The 25,805-nt window shown below is 40.6% G+C and overlaps 1 protein-coding gene across 1 annotated transcript in view; it reads right to left on the bottom strand.

Annotated features, from left to right (window-relative positions):
* LOC124545096 (carnitine O-palmitoyltransferase 1, liver isoform-like) overlaps positions 1-25,805 on the bottom strand; it is a 149,532-nt gene that overhangs the window by 20,704 nt on the left and 103,023 nt on the right. Inside the window, exons 4-7 of the mRNA XM_047123912.1 lie at positions 11,722-12,013; positions 9,897-10,018; positions 6,659-6,860; positions 520-719 (exon numbers count right to left, since the gene is read on the bottom strand). Of these exons, the coding sequence (XP_046979868.1) occupies positions 520-719; positions 6,659-6,860; positions 9,897-10,018; positions 11,722-12,013 (816 nt within the window). The remainder of the gene's footprint in view (positions 1-519; positions 720-6,658; positions 6,861-9,896; positions 10,019-11,721; positions 12,014-25,805) is intronic.

Below are 25,805 nucleotides of genomic sequence, written 5' to 3'. Positions count from 1 at the left end.
TGCGGCAGAAGGCGATGCAGGAGATGTACCGCGTCCTCTCAAACGAACCATCCCAGCATAAGCTGTAACAGATTTAGGGAAGCCGTGGGAAATGTGAATCCGGATGGCTGTGACGGGATTTGAACCAGACTCTTTTCGGATGCAAGACCAGTGCCTCGTTCGTTAAAGTTTGGTAACTGCGTTTGTGTGATTAATAGTACTTTAATACAATAGTATGAGATCAGTGATTTATTGTCTCAAATATTTAATACTTACATTCATCCAATTTAATTAACAGAATCTGCAAAAACAATGTCATGACATTCTAGACCGAAATAGAAATATATCTGTGTCTTCAATATGGCAACTGTCCTCGGAAGTATAGTTATCAAATAAAGATAAAATATATTACAAAAACAGAATGTAATGTCCTGGTCACAGCGATTGTAAATAACAGGAAAATAACTTCATGTCTTGCGCTATTCTGAAACGAGTATTCTATTATTCATCGACAATAATCACCACTTAATTATTACTTACTGTTCAATTTCGCATGGCTCAAGAATTCGTCCGTTGCAGTAGACGACCAGTTTGAAGTAACGTCCCTGATGATACACAACAACGTGGTCTGAATCTTCGTAATGTACAAGTCTATCTGTTTCTTCTCCTGGTACTCTTGTCGTGTTGAAAAGTTGCATATATTGCGACGAACACAAGGGAATGACTCGTTGAATCAGAAGCTGTGAAAAAAAGAATGTATTCGTTAGCGTAAAAAATAATGCTGGCAGGGCGACAGTCCGTAATACATTTAGTTCTTTGCGAGTATTCCATTACCAGGTTTTCTTCTAATCTGGTACTAGACACAGAAAATGTAAAATGAAACTATAATGTATCGCAGAATGGTTGCAGCCGCTATATTTCCGAGGCAGACACCGTCAGCATCATCTGGCGTTCTGGGAGCACTTAGGTGTCGAATGAGGCAGAAACAGATCTAAAACAGTAACTGTCTGCTGCATCTGTAGTGTGAGTACCACACGTCCTGAGTAAATGCATTTTCATGAATTCCAATGAAAGTATCAGACACAACTGAAAAAATTCTTACAGCCGCTTGCTGGAGCCGCTAAAGCTCTTAGCGACCATATGTAACACGGTACGCGAAACATTTTAAGCAGTCACAAGCTATATGTTCCTCTCCGGAGCGGTCGCAGTAGCATATCTGCGAATAAGAACTTACATTAACGTTACGATGTAATGACATGTCATAATTCGTGCAGGCATTTGAAATTTATACATAATAATTATGACAAAGTCAAACAGACCAGCAAAGCAAAATGGGAGCAAGATAATCATTAGGTAAGTGGATACTGGAAAGTCATATTTCAGAAGTGGATGGAAAAAAGAAAGAGAGAAATACTAGAGATATTTAAACTCTTAAATTTCATTAGCAAATGGTGGCAGATCCTGCTTAATACGCGGTATAAAGGGATAGCATTCAAAGCCAACAGTGCATTGTGATTCTTGCAATTCAGGACCATGGGTATGTCGACTTGAAGCATGAGAGATTGTTTTTCATTAAAAAAAATTTAAAAAATAATATGCTCACTTATCCGTAATTTTTTCAATCTCCAAATCACCAACCCACACTAATTATACCTCTCAGGTCATAACTTGTGGGAATATGGAGTATAAAAACTGAGCGGAAGTCTCATCGACGGAATCAGAAAGACGTCATGCGACATCCACACAGAACAACTGACGAAAAACCAACGAAGATACAGATCCAAAGAAAGAGGACAAAAAGGGGGTAAAGTGCCAGCCTAAGGATCTAAACGACTCGCGTTCGTTCTCGGTCAGCCCTCAGTTTTTGTGCCAGTCATTACTTCTTTCGCCTCTCACAATGTCTATTAATGTGAAAAATACTGAGCTGCACCTTGCATTTCAGCAAAATTAATTTAATTATCACTGAGAGTTAGGTTCATTCAGTGTGTCACCTGCATAAGTATTGTTCAGAGAAATCGCCGATGCTGGTTCCTTCAGGTGAAAAAAAAAATTAAAAATACCGGAATAGAACAATTCTTCTTTGTTTGTTTTGACATGAAGCAGACGTGTTTTGTAATCAAGAAAATTTTTTGACAAGCAATAGTGATGAACCAGTGCTTATAAGAGGAAAATAATGATAATAAAAAACCGGGTGAGTTCAAAACAGTCGCCTCTACTAAATTATTCACGAGTCGTCCCTATCTGTTTTATGTTTCAGGCTTCACCCGTCTAGTAACGCCGATTTAACATATTTTTAGGAGGAAGTTGTGTTCTCACACTAAAAATATGTTGTACATGGTAACCAAACAGGGGCGGAACAGCAGTCATCGGATGTGAAGTTCTTGTGATTTAATTAATGCGTTCATACAATTTTTGTAATGGTTTGTACTAATTCATATAATGTAATTTCATGTTTAACCAGCACAGGTGCATCTAACCTGACGAGTACAGAAAAACGGTAAACGACCTAAAGGTGAGAGGAATGAATTAAAAAGAAAAAAACCAAATGTACGCAGAGAGCAATGCCAGTAAAAATTAGTATGTGGCGATTACTCATCAGCTGTATTATAGGTTTTCGCAAGGTAGTAATTTGATAGTTTACTAATTAATAGTTTAGTTTTTTCTTTGGTTTATCTTTGGAGCAGGATAGACCCCCTTTCGGATCTCCGGACGGGGCTACTCAGGAGGACGTCGTTATCGGAAGAAACAAAACTAGCGTTCAACGGATCGGGGCATGGAATGTCAGATTAATAGGGCAAGTATGTTAGAAAGTTTAAAAACTTAAATGGATAGTTTAAAATTAGATATAGTGGAATTCGTGAAGTTTGGTGGCAGGAGGAACAGGGCCTCTGGTCTGATGAACACAGGGTTATAAATACAAAATCAAATAGGGGTAATGCAGGAGTAGTTTTGATAATGAGTAAAAGAGTAGGAACGCCGATAAAATAGTATGAACAGCATAGTAAACGCATTATTGTAGCCGAGATAGACACGAAGCACACACCCAGTACATAGTACAAGTTTATATGCCAACTAGCTCCGCAGATGAGGAGGAAATTGAGGAAACGTATGATGAGATAAAAGGAATTATTCAAATAGCTAAGGGAGCCGAAAATTTAATAATCATGGGGGACTGGGATTCGACAGTGGGAAAAGGAAGGGAAGGAGAAGTAGTAGGTAAATATGGAATGAGGGAAAGGAACAAAAGAGGAAGCCGGCTGGTAGTATTTTGCACGGAGAATAATTTAAACACAGCTAACACTTGATTTAAGAATCATGAGAGAAGGTGGAAGAGACCTGGAGACATCGGAAGGTTTCAGATTGATTATATAATGGTTAGAGATTTAGAAACTACATTTTAAACTGTAACACATTTCCAGAGGCGGATGTGGACTCTGACCACAATTTATTGGTTATGAATTGCAGATTAAAACTAAAGAAACTGCAAAAAGATAGTAATTTAAGGCGATGATATCTCGCTAAACTTAAAAAGCAGCGGTTGTAGAGGGTTTCAGAGGGAGCATTAGGGAACCATTGACAAGAACAGCGGAAAGGAATACAATAGAAGATGAAAGAGCAGCTTTGAGAGATGAAATAGTGCAGGGACCAGAATAGGGAAAAAGACGAAGGCTGATAGATATCCTTGGGTAATACTAGAGATATTGAGTTTAATCGATGAAAGAAGAAAATATAAAAACGCAATAAACGAAGCGGGCGAAAAGTGAGATCGACACGAAGTGCAAAATCGCTAAGCCAGAATGGCTAGAGGAGAAATGTAAGTATGTAGAATCATATATTCTTAGGGGTAAGATAGATACAGCTTACAGGAAAATTAAAGGGACCTTTGAAGAATAGAGAACCACCTGTGTGAATATCAAAACCTCAGGTGAAAAACAAATCCTAAGCAAAAACGAGAAAGAAGAAAGGTGGAAGGAGTATATAGAGGGTCTATAAAAGGGCGATATACTTGAGGGCAATATTATGGAAATCGAAGAGGACGTAGAGGAAGATGAAGAGGGAGATATGATACTGCATGAAGAATTTGACAAAGCACTGAAAGACTTAAGTCGAAACAAGGCCCCGGGAGTAGACAGTTATCCGTTAGAGCTACTGATAGCCTTGGGAGAGCCAGCCATGACAAAACTAATCCATCTGGTGAGCAAGAGTTATGAGACAGGCAAAATACCCTCAGACTTCAAGAAGAATATAATAATCCCGATTCTAAAGAAAGCAGGCGCTGACAGGTGTGAAAATTACCGAACTGTCAGTTTAATAAGTCACGACTGCAAAATACTAACACGAATCGTTTACAGAAGAATGTAAAAACTGGTAGTCCTTTCTGAAAGTATATGTATGACTGTAGCCATGTATGGAAGTGAAACATGGACGATAAACAGTTTAGAGAAGAAGAGAACAGAAGTTTTCGAAACGTGGTGCTACAGAAGAATACTAAGATTAGATGGGTAGATCATGTAAATAACGAGGAGGCACTGAATACAATGGGGGAGAAGAGGAATTTGTGGTACAACCTGACTAGAAGAAGGGATCGGTTGGTAGGACATGTTCTGAGGCATCAAGGGATCACCAATCCCCAGTTTCGTACTGGAGAGTAGAAATCGTAGAGGGAGATCGAGGGATGAATACAGTATGCAGATTCAGAGGGATATAGGTTGCAGTAGTTACTCGGGGATGAAGAGGCTTGCACTGGACAGAGTAGCGTGAAGAGCTGTGTCAGACCTGTCTTTGGACTGAAGACCACAAAAACAACATAGGATTAGTGCCTGGAAAGTGCAACTTAAATTTCCTATGGTTTTTGTGAATGCGTAATGGGGGATCTGGTATTCTAGAGTGCCCGTATGACTGTGCACTGATGGGTTGTTTCATATAGGATAGCATCAAACTGGTAGAGCGAGAGCCTAAGCACGGTTGTCCGCTGCTAGACTGGCCAACGTATATTATTGTGGTATTGACTCTACGCCCACGTTTTTCTACCCAGGGGGTAAATATTTAGATTCTTAAATTAATGTAGATTTTTCGTGTTGTAATTCTTTTCCTGTGTGTGTAGAGACTTCCCTTTTTTTACGATAATGGCCACTGAAGAACACTTTGCCACGCAGTTGCCGCAATTAGAAAACCCTTGATGAGGGGCTAAACACTCTTAACGCTTCGCAAAAAACAACAGGCGAGAAGATTGCTACTACTGACGAGATAGCAGCTTCTCAAGAAACTCTTTAAACAGAAGGAAGACGCCTGGTCGTCAAACGAAGCCGAAATATTGAAATTTAAAGAACAGACAGGTAAGCTCAGCAAGGAGTTAGTAAACTAGACCGAGCTGCAAGACAAAACTTCCCGGAAACTTTGGAGAAAAATTTCGATAATTGGGGCAAAAATCAAAACATTAGGCTTGATGAATGGTGAGTGAGTCAACAGGAAGGCCCAAAAAAAGAACCTCACGGGAGCATTTACCAACAAAACGAGGGAATTGAAACCTTGATTGATGAAAGATTAAATGTCAAATCAGCAAAATTGGAGACAGAGAAGGTTAGTGAAGTCAGGGTCCTACCTGATGAAGTATTTATGTCTCAGTGATAGGTACAAAGTGATCTGAGCGCTGTGCAAGCGAAAGTTAGCACAGCAAAATTACGAGGCCAAGACGTTGATGTAGACAACATCCCCGTTGCAGGATCTATAGTGGAAAACCTGTGCATGACACTTGCAGGTCTCAACGCTCAACTCGAGCGTGCAAATTCTGTGCATTCCGAGATCGGAGCGCCATTACGAATAAACCTGGGAGTGGAATTAGCTGCCGGCCGCTGTGGCCGAGCGGTTCTAGGCGCTTCAGTCCGGAACCCCGCTGCCGTTATGGTCGCAGATTCTAATCCTGCCTCGGCCATGAACGTGTGTGATATCCTTAGGAACAACGTACACCCAGTGTCTTTCATTAAATCGTTTCCTGGTGTTTTGTCTAATTAACGGATTGACGAGCAACAAATCCAGTTTGTCGCAAGCCAGTTACAAGGTGAAGCCGCTCTATGAGCAGTGGATGTCGCAGAAAGATACCAAGGTTATGCAAGCTTTGAACAAGCGTTCTAGTTTAACTTCTCATGGTCGCCGATCACAGTTATGTGGAATTTTTTAAAGGACATAATATTCGCCGTTGACAGTACAAATTATTTATTTTGCCACTGCCATTTTGGCCTTTGGCCCAATTCCAACTAGTACTGCAAAAGATCAGGCATCAGCACATGAAAGACTTCAAAATCCTCCGACATGTACACATGTCATCGTCAAAAATAAGCCTTTTCATTGCAGAAGTACAGTAACATCAGACAAATCCGAAAAACTCTATTTGTCGTGAATGATGTAAGTTACGTTAAATGTTACCAATGTTAACATCCTTCACCTAAATTGCTACAAATCAATGTTCTAACACACTGTTTACATGTGTAATGTGTAATACGTCTAAAAAAATGATTAATAGGAGTTTTCCGCTCTGTTATTTAAGAATGGTACGTTTTGAAAACAGTGTAGACATTGCTGCCGCTTCATTACATATATACCAAGAAATGTACCAAGAGTCGATGATGAACTTCTTTACGCACTTCCATTCATATGTAGTTTTATTTGGAGCATTACTTACCGGGTCTTGCGTCTGGTACAATATTTTCTTCTGACTTTTCATAAATCTGTGGATTAGCATTCCAGCACGAGCGGACTGCACGTGTGTTGGATTTGCAAGGATGAGGTCGATGCCATAGTAATTTGAATTGATGAGTATTGGAGCGCGGCAGCGCAGGTAGGCGTATTCCTCCCACCAGTCAGAGACGTAATTTTCGGATAGCCTTAAACACAGATAAACAGAAAGCCTATAGCACATCTTGTAATCAGCATTATATTACAATTTTTAAAAGAATCGTATTTTCCTGATAAATTGTTATATTTTTTATTTTGTTTTAGCCGGTACTAGGGCCTGCTGATTTCAGTCTTTCAGCCACTAAATATAATTATTACTGGTCCTGTTTCTGCGTATATTCATTATATTTACATGAAAGGTGAGAACAGAATCACAATCTCTTGTTTCTGTCTCTTGAAAAATGTGTGTTATCTCTGAAGAAATACTGTTGAGTACTGGATTAGCTACCTATTAAAAATATTGTAACCTCTGTGTATCTCTCAGAGAGCAGAGTCACACAATAAGTATTCAGAGTGAAATTCTAGTTGTATCAAAGCCAAGAGATTGCCAGGAAGTGCTAAGCAAATCCAATAGATTACTAGCAAGTACTAAAATTTCCATTTGATTTATTTTATTTTATTTTACATGTCTAGTTCTGTATGACCAAATTGAGGAGCATGTCTCCAAGGTAATGCAACGTGTCAGTACATGAAATTACAACATGAAAGTAATAGCAGGTAAAATAAAATGTTTATGAACCCAAAAAAAGACAAGCCATAAGTTTAAGTAAACGCAATCAACAATATAACACCGGAATCAACTTAATTTTTCAAAGAACTCCTCGACAGAATAGAAGGAGTGTCCCATGAGGAAACTCTTCAGTTTAGATATAAAAGAGCGTCGATTACTGCTAAGATTTTTGAATTCTTGTCGTAGCTTATTGAAAATGAATGGAGCAGTATACTGCAGACCTTTCTGCACAAGATTCAAGGAAGAGCGATCCAAATGCAGATTGGATTTGTGCCCAGTATTAAATGAGTGAAAGCTGCTACTTCTTGGGAATAAGCTAATATTGTTAACAAGAAACGACAGTAAACAATATATAGAGAGGTCAATGTCAGAATACCCAGAATAGTGAACAGGGGCCGACAAGAGGTTCTCGAACTCACACCACTTATTGCCCGAACTGCTCGTTTTTGAGCCAAAAATATCGTTAGAGAGCGGGAAGAGTTACCCCAAAATATAATACCACACGACATAAGCGAATGAAAATAAGCGAAGTAGACTACTTTTCATGTCGAACGATCACTTACTTCAGATACCGCTCGAATAGTAAAAATGCCAGCATTAAGTCTTTGAACAGGATACTGAACGTGGGCTTTCCAGGACAGGTTACTATTTATCTGATCGCCTAGAAATTTGAACTGTTCAGCTGCACTAATCATATGCCCATTCTGTGACATTAAAACGTGAGCCCTGTTGAATTGTGTGTTACAAACTGTAAAAACTGAGTCTTACTATGATTTAGCGTTTGTTTAGTTTCTACAAGCCATGAACTTATGCCATGAAAACCATTTGAAACAGAGCCAATGTTGCACACAACATTCTTTTCTACCAAGCTAGTGTCACCAGCAAACAGAAATATTTTAGAATTGCCTGTAATACTAGCGAGCTTATCATTTATATAAATAAGTAACGGGAGCGGACACAGCACTGATCCTCATGGCACCCCCATTTGACAGTGCCCCACTCAGAGCCCACATCACAGCCCTTCTCCACACTGTGAATAACAACCTTTTGCTGTCTGTTGTTAAAGTAAGAGACGAACCAATTGTGAGCTACTCCCCATATTCCATAATGGTCCAACTTCTGGAGCAATATTTTGTGATCTACATAATCAATCGCCTTAGTTAAATAAAAAAATATGCCTAGCGTTCGAAACCTCTTGTTTAATACATCCAGTACCTCACAGAGAAAAGAGAATATAGCATTTTCAGTCGTTAAACCACTTCTAAAGCCGAACTGTACATTTGATTGCAAATTATGTGATATAAAATGATCAATTATCCTCACACACACAGCCTTTTCAATAATTTTAGCATACACTGATGGCACAGAAATAGGTCTAAAATAATCTACATTACGCCTTTATCGTTATTTATAAAGCGACTTTACTACTGAGCACTTTAATCGTTCAGAAAACTGACTATTCTTAAAGGAAAAATTACAAATATGGCTAAGTACAGGGCTAATGTATGCAGCACAGTACTTTATATATTCTGATAGGCACTCCATCATATCCATGGGAGTACTTAGTCTTCAGTGATTTAATTATTGATTAAATCTCCCCCTTGTCAGTATCACAGAGGAATATTTCAGACATCAATCTCGGAAAGGCATTTTCCAAGAGACTTACACGATTCCCTGTAGAAGCTAAGTTTCTATTGGATTCACCATCAATGCTCAGAAAATGATTGTTGAATACTGTACATATATCTGACTTACCAGTAACAGAAATATTTTTACTACGAACTGACTTTATATCGTCGATCTTGTGTTGCTAACCAGACACATCCTTCACAACTTACCATATGGTTTTAATTTTATCCTGTGAATTAGCTATTCTGTTTGGTACCACATACTCTTTGCCTTCCTAATAACATTTTTAAGCACCTTACATGATGTAGTAGTGTTTAAATTACCACTAGAAATAAATCTTAGTACAGAGAACGACAACTGCAATTCACAAAACACCCATCTAGTTGTGAAACAGGAACAATCTGTAGATTATATACAGCGAGCTCATTCGAAATATTTTTTAGTGAGTAATTAAGCAGAGTAGCCTGTTCAGACCTGAAGCTGGACGATTTGTAGGGGCTATTATACCCTGTCCAGAATTAGATCTGCTTATATCTTTAGTGTTTTTGCTCATTGGAGCTCTTACTGAAGGTGCATTTCGAAGCTGCATAGCTTGATGTTATTCCCACCGAATTTTTTGAAAAAAAGTTACACATTCGCCGTTTTTTCGATAAATAATCAGTACTGCCTTTTTCAGCGCTCTAGGTTAGATACGTTATGCGTGTGATAGTCTTCTGCATTATCAATGTAGAAATTACTGTGAATATAATAACCTTTACGAATATGTTATTTATTTTTTGGATACAATAATTAGGCAATATAACTTAAATCTGTGGTTTCCACTTACCATGATTTCGCCATTAGATATCGTTGAAGCTTTGGCCCTACACCATTCTCAAACTCGTAAGCTAGTTTCTCGATTAGAGCGTAATGTACATCATCATAGAGTGGACGGACAGTGCGGAGATACTGTAAACAAATTTAATGAAATTTTTTCAGACAAATGTCAACGTTCATGCTGATAACATAATTAAGATATCTATTTCTAAGGGAACATAAAATAATGCATGTAAATTGTGTGGTACACGATATAGAATAGATAACTGAACTTTCATTGGATATTATTTGTCTCCATCCAAGTCGCTTACATATTTTAAACATGATGTCACACGCAATCCATGGCAGCAGATTGTGATGGTGTGTTGTCCGAATCACACAGTTCTCCATCGTCACAGACTAGTGTGGGAAGTATCACTTACGTATTGTACATTGGTGCTGCTGCTGCTAGTGGCGACCGGGTAAAGCTTTTCGAGTTTATTTTATGGTAACAACCGAACAGTTACTCAGTATAAAGCACGTGGTTGTCTCGTAAGAGACCACCTAATAACTAAGAACCACGTCATTGACCTGGGAAGATCCTTTAAGACTGTGCACCCGTATTCGGGTATTTACAGTGCAGGAATATTAGGGAAATGCGTCCTGGACTTGGAGGATATAGAAGCAACTAATAAACGACGGAAAATACAAAGAAATGGCGTTCTAGTAGTTTGTGCGTGTTGTAGCGGGGGATTCATAGCGGAAGTCGTTCGTTTTCACCCTCTCCCGTTTGCTGTATTCTAGATGGAGTACATTTTCTGAGAACAACGCGTTACCCTCCGACATGGGCGTTCGATTGGGACTTGGTAGCAGAGCAGTAGGACGAGAGACATTTTGCAACCCGTCCGACAGAAGTTGGTGTACTTGAGACAGCACCAGCTTTCACCATCATGTCACTACGTTTAGGTTCGAACTAATGAATGACGAGGGAAGTAGGTACGAAAGTGACTGTAACAAGCGTTCATTATCTGTAATTCCTTGTGAATTTTACATAAAATTTCTTGGATTGTCACCCTTGACATATTGCAACATCTTAATCAAACGGTGATTAAAATATCCTGAGAATGTCTCAAAAGTTAGTTATGTTATTGTAAACAGCGGTGCTGTCTTCCCAGATACCTGCCAGGTAACTTTTAGTTGCTTATCCATAACAACAGCATATAAGGAACGGCGTAGTGTGTCTCACTTTTGACTTAAGCAATCCAAATCAGTTTCTTGAAGTTCCAAGCTGAGTCAGTAAAATGTGCAAAAGCATACTGTCCCATACACTCTAATGAGTACTTTGGTGGAAACCGAAGGCCCGAAACGTCTTGCTCAACTGCATTGTTATCGAGATTTAAGAAGAAGGTGGTAGAATGAACGAAAACGTAGCTTTTATAACAAATCTAAAATATCGCGAACTATTCTAAACAAGAAACGACTACAGATTTTTCATTACAAATGGTTGTTGGCAGGTTGCAGTTGCTGATCTCCTGCTGTAGCACAACTGCTCATCGAAAATCGTACGTCACGAGCAATGCGACCACAACTTGTTGTTGGTGATTTTTTACACTATGTAAGACCATCTGGTGATGAGCACACAGTTGACCATTTTCTTCATTGACCATCTTTCGTTGTCTTCAGTTCACATTCTCGCTCAACTTCTTATTGGTAGCAAGAACGGCTTTCTATCGGAATTATTTCTCTTGGGCAAAATTCTCTCGACATTCCTTCTAATATGTGACGAATATTGTTTGTACCCTAAAGCGCAGCTTTGTCTTTAGTATGTATCTGAAAATTATTCCGATGTAGCTTACCCGTTGGAGGGTGTCACGCAGCGCTGGCACAGGTAGCTTGGGCAGCACGCCTTGGTAGCTGCACAGCATGGGACGCTGCTTGAACGTCAACGCCTTCAGCAGCGCGAACCACAGCTTCGTCGGTAGCGACAGCTTAGAACCTCCTTCTCGTTCGTAAATCCAGCCCTTGTAGACTAGGAGGGCGCTCAGCGAGTAGCGCACGCTCACCACCATTATCATCCACAGGACGAGTCCCAGCATCAAACTCGTCAGCGTTTTGCAAGTTCTTAACTGCACCTCATCCTCACGGCATCTACACGTAAAAAATAAATATGACAGAATAAAACTAGAAACTGAAACTAATTGAAACAAATGCACAGCATACACTTTTATTTTGTCCAAGCTTGACAACCGGCCGCTGTGACCGAGCGATTCTAGGCGCTTCAAAAATGGCTCTGAGCACTATGGGACTTAAAATCTAGGGTCATCACTCCCCTAGAACTTAGAACTACTTAAACCTAACTAACCTAAGGACAGCACACAACACCCAGTCATCACGAGGCACAGAAAATCCCTGACCGCGCCGGGAATCGAACCCGGGAACCCGGGCGCTGGAAGCGAGAACGCTACCGCACGACCACGAGCTGCGGACTAGGCGTTTCAGTCTGGAACCGCGCGACCGCTACGGTCGCAGGTTCGAATCCTGTCTCGGGCATGGACGTGTGTGATGTCCTCAGGTTAGTTAGGTTTAAGTAGCTCTACGTTCTGGGGGACTGATGACCTCAGATGTTAAGTCCCATAGTGCTTAGAGCCCTTTCAACCATCTACGCTTGACAAAAACATATTTTCGAAACAGCTAGCTATCGAATCATGAGACCGCTTCCTCAGGAAAGCAACTCACGTGTACACATCGGACGCGATAGGGTATACTTAATGACCGACAGGGTACAGTGTCCAAATTTCGCACTCTTAAGGTGTCCTGCCTTTTATCTAAAATCTGACAAGGAGTAATAATATGGGAAAATTCATAAAACAATCATGAAATATTAGTAAACAGATTTTGCAATCATTAGGTCATAAGAAACGAATAAAAAAACAATTATTAATAAAACGTGAACATAGTAACAATTTAAATTTTTTACGAAAGTGTTCTTTATTTCGTCCCCATAGTTCGTTGGTAAGAAAACGAAAAAAAATTTTAATAATTTTCTGGCACCTAGAAATAGTGGTCTACACAAATACATCATCTTAGCACCTTCAAAGACAGAGAGAAACACAAAAAAAATTATAACCTAAGTCTTTGACCCGTACAAAACTCTCATGAGTAATTCCTCTTCGTAGGCTTGGACATACAGACCTCATGACACCAGTTCAAACAGCGAGAACATTGAAGCCATACATCTCATTTGGTGTCAGTTGAGAATGATTTGCCGGACATATGACAGTCTACATCCTCATCAAAATCCTCATCATCTGTTGACACAAAGGGGACGTCCGTTTCCACGTCATTCTTCTTTGAAGATGTTCTTTTACGAGATCATGATGTTTTAGGTTGAGGAGCACTTCTTTTATTTCCAGTTGCAGTTTTTCCCATCTGAAGCTTCCATTTTGTTCTTTGCTTCGTTGTCTTTGCCTTTGCAGCTGTGGAAGGATTACACCCATTAAGTTTGCCATCTGCCTCCAAAACATTAATTTTGTGTGGAGCGCCAGTGAAAGGAAATGGTGAACCTCGTCTTGTATTGGTTGCTGGGGTAGTTACTGGAATATTCCTGATATCCTTGGGGCTAACAACTTTGATAGGGCTAGGCTGTCATTTGGACTAACAACAGATGGCTCAGATATCCGACCTAGAAGTGTCACTAGGCCTATTTGTTTGGGCAGAGACTTCCTTCTCTTGTGATGACTCTTCCACTCTGATTTGATTTTGAGTTTCCTGCTGATGGCTCAGATAATCTGCACCGATATATATCTGCATTGAATGGAGCAATTCCAGTCTTGTGAAAACCACTCGTGGCATTCTGTACTGTTGTTGCACGACTGTAGACTTCTGGAAAAAGAGAAGTTACTTAGAGCTTCCCGACCACTTCATCTGGATGAGTTGCAAGTAATTTTCAATTGCAGATGCATAATAGGTTTTGAGTGGGAACATAGAGGAAACGTTCAATGCTTGTAACTTTTGATGGAGTTGCGTGGAATATTTATATCGAAATCCCATTTGCACGAGCTCTATTGATGACATCTGTATTACGAATATGTGAACAGTATTCACCCAGAGCACAACTGGCTTGTCTTTTGTAGGCTTTGTCATGTTAATAAGGTGCTCAAGCCACTTGGTAAAAAGAGGACCATTGGTTCAATCGGACTTAGGCAGGAATCAATTGAATCGGGGGGTGCACCATTGAGTAGCTCATGTCTCCACCTTTATTGAGTGAAAATTAGCATTGGTGAAACATTTTGCCCGCCTGCCGACATGCAAGTGATTACAGCGATTATTGCTCCACGTTCTGCAGAAGCAAGCTTTTGTATTTGATTTTTGCCCTTGGTTGCAATTACTCTTCTAGACTTATGCTGGAGAACAGAAATTCCAGTCTCGTCTACGCTGAATGTTCTCATTGCGTCATGATTAATTTTATCAAGTTTTTCTTTTAGAATGGAGAAAAATGCGTCACATTTTCCTTTGTAAATCCCTTCCACAACCACTACTTCAGGTTTCCAGTCTTCGCGTTTTCCCATCCGAAATATCCACAAAAAATGAATCAATTAGATCGGTTATAATTAACCCGTAACAAAGACGAAAGCATTCCAAATTTCGCTCCCCGGACGAAATTAGGACCATGAAACGGGAGGAAATTAGGTTAAATGTTTCATTTAAACATTGTTGCCGATTCCAACAAAACTAAAGGGAAGACAATAAAGGTGATAGAAAATGTTAAAAAAGAGAAAACAGACCATACCGTGTCACGGATATGAGAAAGGATTTGAGGTGGACATCATTCAAACAAAGGCATTTCTCCTTGCGGCGAGATCTTTTCATGAAATTTGAATCACCATCTTTCTCCTCCGAATGCGAAAATATTTTATTGATGCCGGCCTACATAGGGAGAAACGATCATCATGATGAAATAAGGGAAATCAGAGGTTGCGCGGAAAGATATATGTGTTCATTTTTTCCTCGGGCTGTTCGAGAGTGGGATAATAGATTATGAAGGTGGTTCGACAAAGTCTCTGCCAGACACTTACATGTGATTTTCCGAGCATACGTGTAGATGAAGATGTAGATACATAGGTAATAATTAATTCTAAAATTATATACCTCGATACTGAAATATAATTGTTTGAAACACTTATGATGCTGCATCTAACTGTACGTTTCAAAACAAAATCACCTCTTTGACAAAGATGTCGCTAGATGTCAACGATACTGCAGCAAACTGACTAATGCTAACTGTGCTATTATTTCCTACAGTCACCACCAGACTGCGGCAGTTTATTGGTAAGTAAGGCCAGGGGGCGAAAATAGGTGTAGGGACGAATTATGATGCCTCTACGCTACTGTATTCCAATATGTAAGCTTGGTTAAAACTCATTCGGCAGCTGCAGCTACTACATCGTGAACTGTGTGACGAAGCTTTGGAACAGATACTGAATTAGTAAAGTGTTAAGTACATTATTAAGAGTCTGTTGATGCTCTTCTTTTCCATACCTTTCTATAGATGGAAGGTTTTTCACTTTGTGCTCTTGGAGCGTAACTTCAAGATTGATGAGATATTTCTGGCTGGCCACACCACAAAACGTAGAGTTCTCCAATCCGATAAGCTAATCTACCAACCTTATCTAAATAGTATGAGCTGCATATACTTTACGCCAGTTCAGGGAAGGGATTTTTGTAATTGAATAGATGTTTGTTCTGCATACAGGACGATAATAAATAATTTTTAACCCATAGAATGACTATCAAAGTAAGTACACTGCCTGACAAAAATGTGAAGCACCCAGAAGATGTGGTCAGGTGCCAGTGTAGCATCGTGCACGTACACATCAACGGCAGATATGTTAATGACTAGAGTTACAATTCTCTGTGACAGGTAGAAAGACTACCGGAGCGTAATGCCGTTGTTCGTGCTTAGTGTTCTTGCAAGTCTAGTAGGGTGTAAAAGGAACGTGAACAGTATCAGATGTTAAATGATCACTGTGAAGAACAGGGTGCTGATTCGAGTGAGATAGGGTAATCAGCACTGACAGTATTTCATAGCTGCCTCGTTGTGGGTCTCCATTTGGCCGACTGGTCGAATCGTGGGACATTCAAATGTGACACTGGCCCGATGATGGACTGAATGGGAACTTGAGGGCAGACATGCTGGTCGTCAAGGTTCCGGTCGACCACGTCTGATCACCGCCATAAGAGGAACGCCATATTATGCACTAAGCACATAGTAACTTCACATCTGCTCCTGCCATCCGAGAACAGGTAACGGACTCGCTGTAACATTCTGCGTCATCCCACACTGTTGTTCGCAGGCTACTAGCAACAGGACTAGGCGAATATTGTCACATGTGTAGGCTGCCGTAAACGCCACCACACACACGGCTGCGTCTGGAACATTACCGTGACCGAGAAGCATGGATTGCTTATGAATAGCATCGCATTGTCTTCAGCAATGAATTCCGGTTCTGCGCTACTCTGGTTGACCATCGGACGGAGAATATGGGAGTGACCAACGGAAATATCCCATTCTTCCTAAGTTTTGGAGAGGTATGGCAGTGTTACTCTGCTTGATGGTGTGAGGAAACATTGGGTAAGACTTTAAGTCACGGGCTGTAGTGACTGAGATTACTCTTGTGGCAAAATGGTATGTTACAGACAACCTGTGTCCGCACATGATGCCTCTCAAGTGACACTGTTATGGTGTCATTTATCAATAAGTCAATGCTTGTCTACATATTGCATAGGTCTCTACGAAACATCTGCACGAAGCTGAGGCAGTCCTGTGGCCAGCAAGATACCCAGTTCTGCCCTTACATGTATGAGGGTGTGTTCCGCGATGAATCACGGTTCTGCACTGCCCCGGACGGCCATCGTCGGTGAATGTGGCGACGACCTCAGGAGATGTCCTATTCTTATTTTTGGAGAGACACATAGGTGTTACTCCTGCTGTCATGGTGTGGGGAATCATCGGATATGACTTCCAGGAGACGGGTGGTAGTGAGTAAGGAAGCTCTGACGGCACAGCGGTATGTTACGGGCATCCTCGGTCCTTACGTGATCACTTCTCGTTCGACAGTATCGTGGTGGTACTTTCCAACTGTTCAGTGTTCGTCCACACGTACCACGTGTCTCTATGAACTGTCAGCATGATGTTGCGGTGATCCTATGGCCAGCAAGGTCCCCAGATCCGTCGCCGGTAGAAAAAGTATGGGACCAGCTCGAACGTTAACTCTGTCCTAGTGCCACTATCCATATTATCTAGGACCAGTTAACAACAGTTGTGGGCTAGCATAATCTCAGGAGAGATTTCAACGGCTTTAAAACACTTCCCAACTCAATCAGTGCATGCATTCACGCAAGAGACTGTGCAACGTCATACTGACAAGTGGGCACACACTGCCAACTTCTTTGTAAGTTTGTCTCTATTTTGTAATCATTGAAATAACGTCACATATCCTCTCAACCCGTGAAACTTCATTTCGTTTCCTCCAGTGAAGCTATTATACAAATAAAAAACTCTGTTTCTTAGCATCTATACTGATAAGATCACTCAAAGTGGTTGGCGGAATACGCTTTTTGTTATATCATTCACGCATGGACCGTGGAAGAATGATGGTTTATTTGCTTCCGTGTTATTACTGGCAAATTATTTGTTCACAGTCTTTACAGGAAGTACACGTACTGTGTTTAAAAAAATGCAGTGTTGAAAACCGGTTTTCAAATTTTTCTTTGTACTTTTCCAGTTTTTACCACCTTTGAATTCATTTTTGGCATTAATACAAAATAGGCCTTCTTCGTCTGTCTTTAACTTTGACGATCCCTATCGAGTTTAGGAAACAATGTTAACTTGTTTGAGCAGGATTAATAGGAGGAATTCTTTCTGACAGAGACACTCCTAAGTCCGAAAGAAATCGTAAAGCTGTGATGGCAGCTGTAATTAGGTATTAGCTCATACCACCAATATGTAACACACAATCTTCAGTTGTTCTACTGATATTTATATGTGTGCTTTTGTCATCGGATTCCTCCTTTGAATCATTGGCAGGTTATTTGTTCATTTTCTGAATTGGCTGTCAATTCGAAACGAAGGTAATTAAAATGAGTTTCTGCTGCAAACTTCAGTATTTAGCTAGATAGGTGCAATTTTGTCGAAGGTAAATAGTGTTGTCATTAGTACTACCAGCATGGACGAGGTGTCACCGTGCGGCCTCTGATGTTGATGCCATTGCGAGTGACTGAGCTCAGTTCTAGATCTCCGTATGGAGTCTCATATTCCGCAAAACAAGACGTCGTCGGAACACGGAGTTAAGCCGGAAAATCTCCACGGTACCTTCCAGTGGGTGGAGACCGTGTACTGCCTTCTGGTTTCGGGCATTCTTTTCATTTCGTTCCCATCTTCAGTCTCGAAAGAAACGTATTGCTGCACTCGATTTTATGTCGTCGTACTTATATACCGGGTGTCTCACCAATGGGTCGTCAGGCGCATTTTCTGTGGTGTTTCGGTAGATATTTGCAGTTTTATTTCTGCAGCGTGTAACTGGAGTCAGCCCAAACAAATACTGCTAATCACGGCTCTCAGGCGGCGCCCAGCGTCGATGGAAAGCGTCGGTTTGTTTCCCACTTCAAACAAAATGATTTTTAAAGTAGAATTTTACGCGCCCATTAGACAGAGCGGTCCCAAATTAATGTAGTACGTTATTCGTTTTGTCTATGTGTATTAACAGGAATAACGAGAACCGCTGCAGCGACGGCACCTCCATGGCTTGCAATGACTGCCACCGCCATGTATAAGTGCGCCGTTCAGCCGCTGCTGAAGTACTGATTGCTCTTCGTGTTTTGCTGTCTCTGTTACTGTATATCAGTAAAACGAATATCGCACTAGACTAATCCGTTTTCGCTCTACCGAATGGCCAATTAAAATTCCGATTTATAAATCATTTTGTTTGCATTCAGATACATAATGACGCATTCCGTCGACGCAGGGCGCCTTATGACGGACGTGATGGGCAGTGCTTGATTGGGCTGGCACCAGCTGCACGTTGCAGAAATAAAACTGCAAATATCTGCCGAAGGACCAGAGAAAATTCCCCTGATGACCCATAGGAAAGACACCCGATATAGTGCGTAATTATACACAAAGGACGAGGTACGTCGGGAACCACTGTCAGCCGCTTCCACTGCGGCCTTACCCAGTATAGAACAATGGGATTTAGACACACACATCGTTTCAGTTATCCCCCGTGCCCGGATACTACGTTTCATTTTCAGAGGTTGTCATAAGGTAGAGTTTTCCGTTTATTAATAAATTTAATTAGAGCTTTGTTCATTACAGTCACTAAATTTAAGTATTTCTGACCTTAATCTTGTCTGCACTGTCTTCTGTGCATCTTGATCTTAAAATTTTTATGTCACATATATTCTGTACTTCGATTTTCTTCACAGATTACTCAGAATTTAAGAAGAACAACTGAAGTGTTACTTCAAAGCCACTTTTAACTCCTTATTGCCGTGTATAGACCTTTCCTATCGACAAACGATTAAGAGATTGGGCTCATATTCGAGATGAAAGAAATTCGAATCGCCGTCCAACCATCGAAAAGTAGGTTACATCTGGTTTTCTAAATCACAACTGGCGTATTGTGAGATGCTGTGGCCTTGAAAGAACACAGCCAATTTTCCTCGTCATTGTCCACATCCGTCTCCAATGACCTTGATATAGATGGGAAGTTAAACTCGGTTTCTTCCTTATGTTTACATCTCCCTACATTCTTACTTTGACTGCTTACTGAATGTGAAGAAGTGAATAAATCGATTATCTCTGTAGCCCTCGAGTGGAGCAAACGCCTCATTATAAGTAATTTACTCCGTCGGTATTTTCTCAACCACGGAGACCCCTGTTAAACAGCAAACATTCCATTATGAAATATCTCTTGTACTTCTCTTTCTTCTTCGTTTTGCCTGTCTGGAGTTTACATTTATTGAAATAGTTTAACGAATGAGTAGCTGTATTTAAATTAATATGTATAACCATCACATTCGCAAATATTAGAATGATATCCAGTACGAAATGTATGTTCCGTAACATTTTCGAGATTTTGGAACTTCATCTATGTACTGAGAATATGGAAGTGATTCTACATTTCGAGATATTATTTATTTTCCACCTCCATGGCATAAATCTGAAAAGGAATAAAGAAATACTGGAGTTTGACGTCCCACCGATATCGAGGACATTAGAAGCGTAACACGGCCAGAACGTTGTCAAAATATGTTTGAAGAGATCATCTCAGGATTCCTTTAATGCGGATCTCTGGGCGAGGCTTAAGACTCCGCCCCTACCAAATACAAGTCCAGAGTCTCAAGCAGTGTGCCACGTGTCTAGGTGAAATAAAGTCTAGCTGAGAATGTCTCAAGTTTGCCATAAAGACACCATACGGCAGTACCCTTTAGAGCTGTAATGGGACGTTCAATGTTATGTTTGATAGAGTACCTGTATGAGTGGTGTCTACAAATGTGTTCATCTCTAAATCTTTTTCGTAATTATACTCTATGAGCTGTGATGGAACTGAATACCTGAATGTTCTTCACCAGAATATGAAAAGCGAACATTTTTTTGTAACTTAGCATCAGTTTCTCACAATATGATCAGTTTAATTGTCAAAGTATACTATAACATAATATCCGTAGGGATTCTGGCCCACTTTGTTTACATTTGTGAGAACACATGAACAGGTCAGTGCCCTACCCATGATGTCACAAGCAACGCCCTCTTCTTCAGTGACGCCATCGCCCTTGGGAATGATGTCGTCATTCTTATCAATGGCATCAATATCATCATCATCATGTGGCAATCCACGGTCTCGCGTCCCCCTCCCACACTCCCTCCCCTCTCCACCCAATCACACCATAGTACTGTAGCGGGTTGTAGCGGGTATTAAAATGAGACAGCCAGTCACATTGCAGCTGTCAAGTTACGTATGATTCGACTGAATTGAGTAAACATCGTGCCAAGTTCAAAACCTTACGTAAGCTTCACTTGAATTGCATAAAAATAGCGTCACATTCAAAGATATTTGCCCCTGAGTTGCGTTAATTGGTGTCATTCATCATACACCCACACACACACACACACACACACACACACACACACACACACACACACACTGGGCTCTGTATTTCATCTCTTTGTCTCTGTAAAACACTAATTAAATTTCATCTCAAGTGTGTGCACACAGCATCAAAATTTACATACAACATTTCCGCATCTGCCTCATCATTATCATATTAAGCGAAATTTACACACCACAAAAAATGTTTATGTCAAATACTGCACTGCCTCAATAAATTCACTGCATGCGCCTCTCATTCTCTCTGTCTCACACACACTCCTCTGTCTCCCCCTCCCCCTCTCCCCCCCATCTCTCTCTTTCTATTTCTCTCTCTCTCTCTCTCTCTCTCTCTCTCTCACGCATAAATGCGCACACACACTATCTGTCTGTAATGCTTGCTTTGACTTTCAGTATAAATCATTTGTCGTCTTATGCTGTGACACAGTGGAAACGTACAAACGAAATACACATTCTACTTCAACCTCAACATTTTTTAGAATATCATCTATTGCAAATAGTGGGTTGCTGCAATTTGAGTACATATTTCAAATATTTCCATTATAGAATAAAATTTTGAAAACTGTACCTGCCTTAGTAAAATACAAATGACACTGAATTGCCCCTTTAGGACCAACAGTAAACTGTCTGAATAATATATTCTTAATTTAACAATCAACCAGTTTGTTATACTGAAGCAAAATCCTTCGTTGTGGTAAATAAGTTCATAATTGGAATCCGTAAAGCACTCCCTCTTAAGCGAATGTATTATTTTCACGTTTACGTCTGATAAAGTGTTTGGATCGTAACCAGAACCAATGACTTTGTATGTGAGAACTAAAAATTCTTGTGAATTAAAAACCAAACCACAACAGTCTTCTTTTAGAGAGGGATCATTAGCTTCTGTTACAGTTCTACTGTTTGATACTTTATGAAAAGGAACTGACTTTTTTTATATACATCGTTTTTTTAAAGTAGGTCCTTATGAAAATCAAAAGAAATTTCATTAGTTTCTATGAATATTTTCGTAATCAACTGAGTCCATTTTGCTCATTCTTTCACAATATATTATGCACACGGTGCTGCTGTTGAAAAGTCAATTTCACTATCACTGATGACAGAATCTCGACAGCAGATATATTTTGTAATCCTTCAGGAAGCGAGCACTGCTGCATCATGTGCTCATTACTGAGTGACACTGTTCTTTCTCTATCACGAAAAAAATTTGGAAATTTGTTATAAGTCCTATGGGACCAAAATGCTGAGGTCATCGGTTCCTAAACTTACACACCACTTAATCTAACTTAGACTAACTTACGCTAAAGACAACTCACACACCCATGCCCAAGGAGGACTCGAACCTCCGACAGGGGCAGCCGCGCGAACCGTAACAAGGCGCCTGAGACCGCACGGCTACCCCGCGCGGCTCTCTATCACCGGATAGTCTTTCAGTGCAATACGCACTCCTGCCCTCACACAGATTCTTGTAAGTCTGCAGCATTTGCTGTCTTGAACTATAACAAGTAACTGATAAGAAAAATATAAATTTTGTTAGTAGCAGTAGTATGTAGTGCCCGTCAGACTTACATTTTGTGTCCAAAAAGAGGATAGCATTTAATGACGGCAATCGCTACGGCGATCATAATGATGTTGTGTAGGATGGTTCAGCAACAAGCTACGCACAGTGGGATTTATACTTTTATAAAACTCCGTAATGCTGAGTCAACAAGTTGAAACCACTTCCAACTTGTGCAGACAGATGAAAAATGTGATCAGTCAAGAAGCTGTAAAATTAGTCAACAAGTCCTGTTCTGTCAACATAAGCATCACATTCCGCTCTCCTCATTTAAAGGAACAAAATGTCAAAGGCATGACTGCTACATGATACGCCTATTCAAGGAAAGTTAGCCACAATTTTGGGGATAAAAAATTAATTACTGATGTTTAACTCATGCATCATAAATAAAACCATAGCATCTCACAGGTGTACACAGCTGAAACGAGTGGATGCCACTCCTCAGGAAGTGAGATAGATACTCTGCAAAGTGGTATGTTGCATGCCTACTCTGTTAAGTGGCAGGCAAGTACATGATATTGGCACAATAATTTTGTCTATATTTTCAATTCTACTCTGAAATCAAACACGATAGTTTATCATCTGTTCTCAAGAACCAGTGCGTGCTGCTCAATATGAAAAATGTTTGCAGATCCGTGAACACACGGTGTTATCGAGCATCTTTCAACTGATGTTCTCATTCATTCAGCGACTGAGTCTCTAACTTTATTATCATGTAAGTTATTGCCTGGCACTTTAGATTGGGTCATGTTACAGCATAACTGTAACAAATTGTCCCCCATGTTACAGCAAAACTGTGACACTGGACATCAATATAGGATGTGACTACTCTTCCCGTTTATCGTGGCTTGAACTCTGCTGGGGAAGCAATCAACGAGGTGTCTGAGTGTCTGTCGAGGAAAGCAATCCATTCTTCCTCAAGACGCGAAGGCATAGAAGGTAATGATAATGGACGTTGGGGCTGGAGCAAATTTGACGTTCCATCCAGTCCCATAGGTGTTCCATCGGGTCCAGGTCAGGTCTCCGGGCAGTTCAGTCCATTTTAGAAATGTCATTGTCCACAAACTATCGTCTTACAGATGCATTATGACACAGTGCATTGTCATGACGATACAAACGACCATCATCTCCGAAATGTTCCTATACTGTGTGTAAAATACGTTTATACCCTTCTGCAGTTAGCGTTTTCTTAATATCAATGAGTGTACAAACCTTAACCACTAAAAACATCCCCATTACAGCGTGATTAACCATTCCAAATCAATAGTTTTCAGTCACCCACTGCCTAGTGGCACCACTCATTACACCAACTAATGTGTCACTTAGCATTTCCCAGAGAAATTTATGGTTTATGAGGAGCTGGTCGACCAATGTACCTCATTACCGGCCGGAGTGGCCGTGCGGTTCTAGGCGCTACAATCTGGAACCGCGAGACCGCTACGGTCGCAGGTTTGAATCCTGCCTCGGGCATGGATGTGTGTGATGTCCTTAGGTTAGTTAGGTTTAAGTAGTTCTAAGTTCTAGGGGACTGATGACCTCAGAAGTTGAGTCCCATAGTGCTCAGAGCCATTTGAACCATTTTTGTATATCATTGTTTTTACTCGTTACGCATTCACTGTGGTACCTCTACTACTGGTGGCACTTTGGAACTTCCAGGTGATTTCTGCTGATGATTTCATGCAATTCCTTAAGATCGTCCTCCTCAGTACTCGACATTCCCCGTCCAAAAGTACACGAGTTCTGCTTGGTCTTGGTTTAGCTGTGATTTTTCCTTCACATTTCCACTTCATAATCGCATCACCAACATTTGACTTGGGCAGCTTTAGAAGGGTTTAGATGTCCTTGATAGATTTGTTCCTCTGGTGACATCCAATGACTAGACCAGTTCAAAGTCGCTGAGCTCTCTTGCCCATCAGATTCTGTAGTTACTGCTTCTCTGCTGACAACGCAATATTCTCTCTCCCCCTTTATACTGGAGGTTCCTTCCCTCATGACATGGTATTTTATTCGTACAAACTGCTAAAAAGAACAAGAAGTCAAAAAATACCACAAGGTATGCATTCCTACAGACCATGTTGTTGTTGTTGTGGCCTTCAGTCCTGAGACTGGTTTGATGCAGCTCTCAATGCTACTCTATCCTGTGCAAGCTTCTTCATCTCCCAGTACCTACTGCAGCCTACATCCTTCTGAATCTACTTAGTGTATTCATCCCTTGGTCTCCCTCTACTATTTTTACCCTCCACGCTGTCCTCCAATACTAAATTGGTCATCCCTTGATGCCTCAGAACATGTCCTACCAACCGATCTCTTCTTCTAGTCAAGTTGTGCCACAAAATTCTCTTCTCCTCAGTCCTGTTCAATACCTCCTCATTAGTTGTGTAATCTACCCAACTAATCTTCAGCATTCTTCTGTAGCACCACATTTCGAAAGCTTCTATTCTCTTCTTGTCCAAACTATTAATCGCCCATGTTTCACTTCCATATATGGCTACACCCCATACAAATACTTTCAGAAACGCCTCCTGACACTTCAATCTACACTCGATGTTAACAAATTTCTCTTCTTCAGAAGCACTTTCCTTGCCATTGCCAGTCTACATTTTATATCCTCTCTACTTCGACCATCATCAGTTATATAGCAAAACTCATTTACTACTTTAAGTGTTTCATTTCCTAATCCAATTCCCTCAGCATCTCCCGACTTAATTCGGCTACATTCCATTATCCTCGTTTTGCTTTTGTTGATGTTCATCTTATATCCTCCTTTCGAGACACTATCCATTCCGTTCAACTGCTCTTCCAAGTCCTTTGCTGCCTCTGACAGAATTACAATGTCATCGGCGAACCTCAAAGTTTTTATTTCTTCTCCATGGATTTTAATGCCTACTCCGAATTTTTCTTTTGTTTCCTTCACTGCTTGCTCAATATACAGATTGAATAACATCGGGGATAGGCTACAACGCTGTCTCACTCCCTTCCCAACCACTGCTTCCCTTTCATGCCCCTCGACCCTTATAACTGCCATCTGGTTTCTGTACAAATTGTAAATAGCCTTCCGCTCCCTGTATTTTACCCCTGTCACCTTCAGAATTTGAAAGAGAGTATTCCAGTCAACATTGTCAAAAGCTTTCCCTAAGTCTACAATGCTAGAAACGTATGTTTGCCTTTCCTTAATCTACCTTCTAAGATAAGTCGTAGGGCCAGTATTGCCTCACGT

This window comes from Schistocerca americana, chromosome 1 (assembly GCF_021461395.2).
Source record: "Schistocerca americana isolate TAMUIC-IGC-003095 chromosome 1, iqSchAmer2.1, whole genome shotgun sequence".
NCBI classification, from domain to species: domain Eukaryota; kingdom Metazoa; phylum Arthropoda; class Insecta; order Orthoptera; family Acrididae; genus Schistocerca; species Schistocerca americana.
This window is presented reverse-complemented; position numbering and strand designations above follow the sequence as displayed.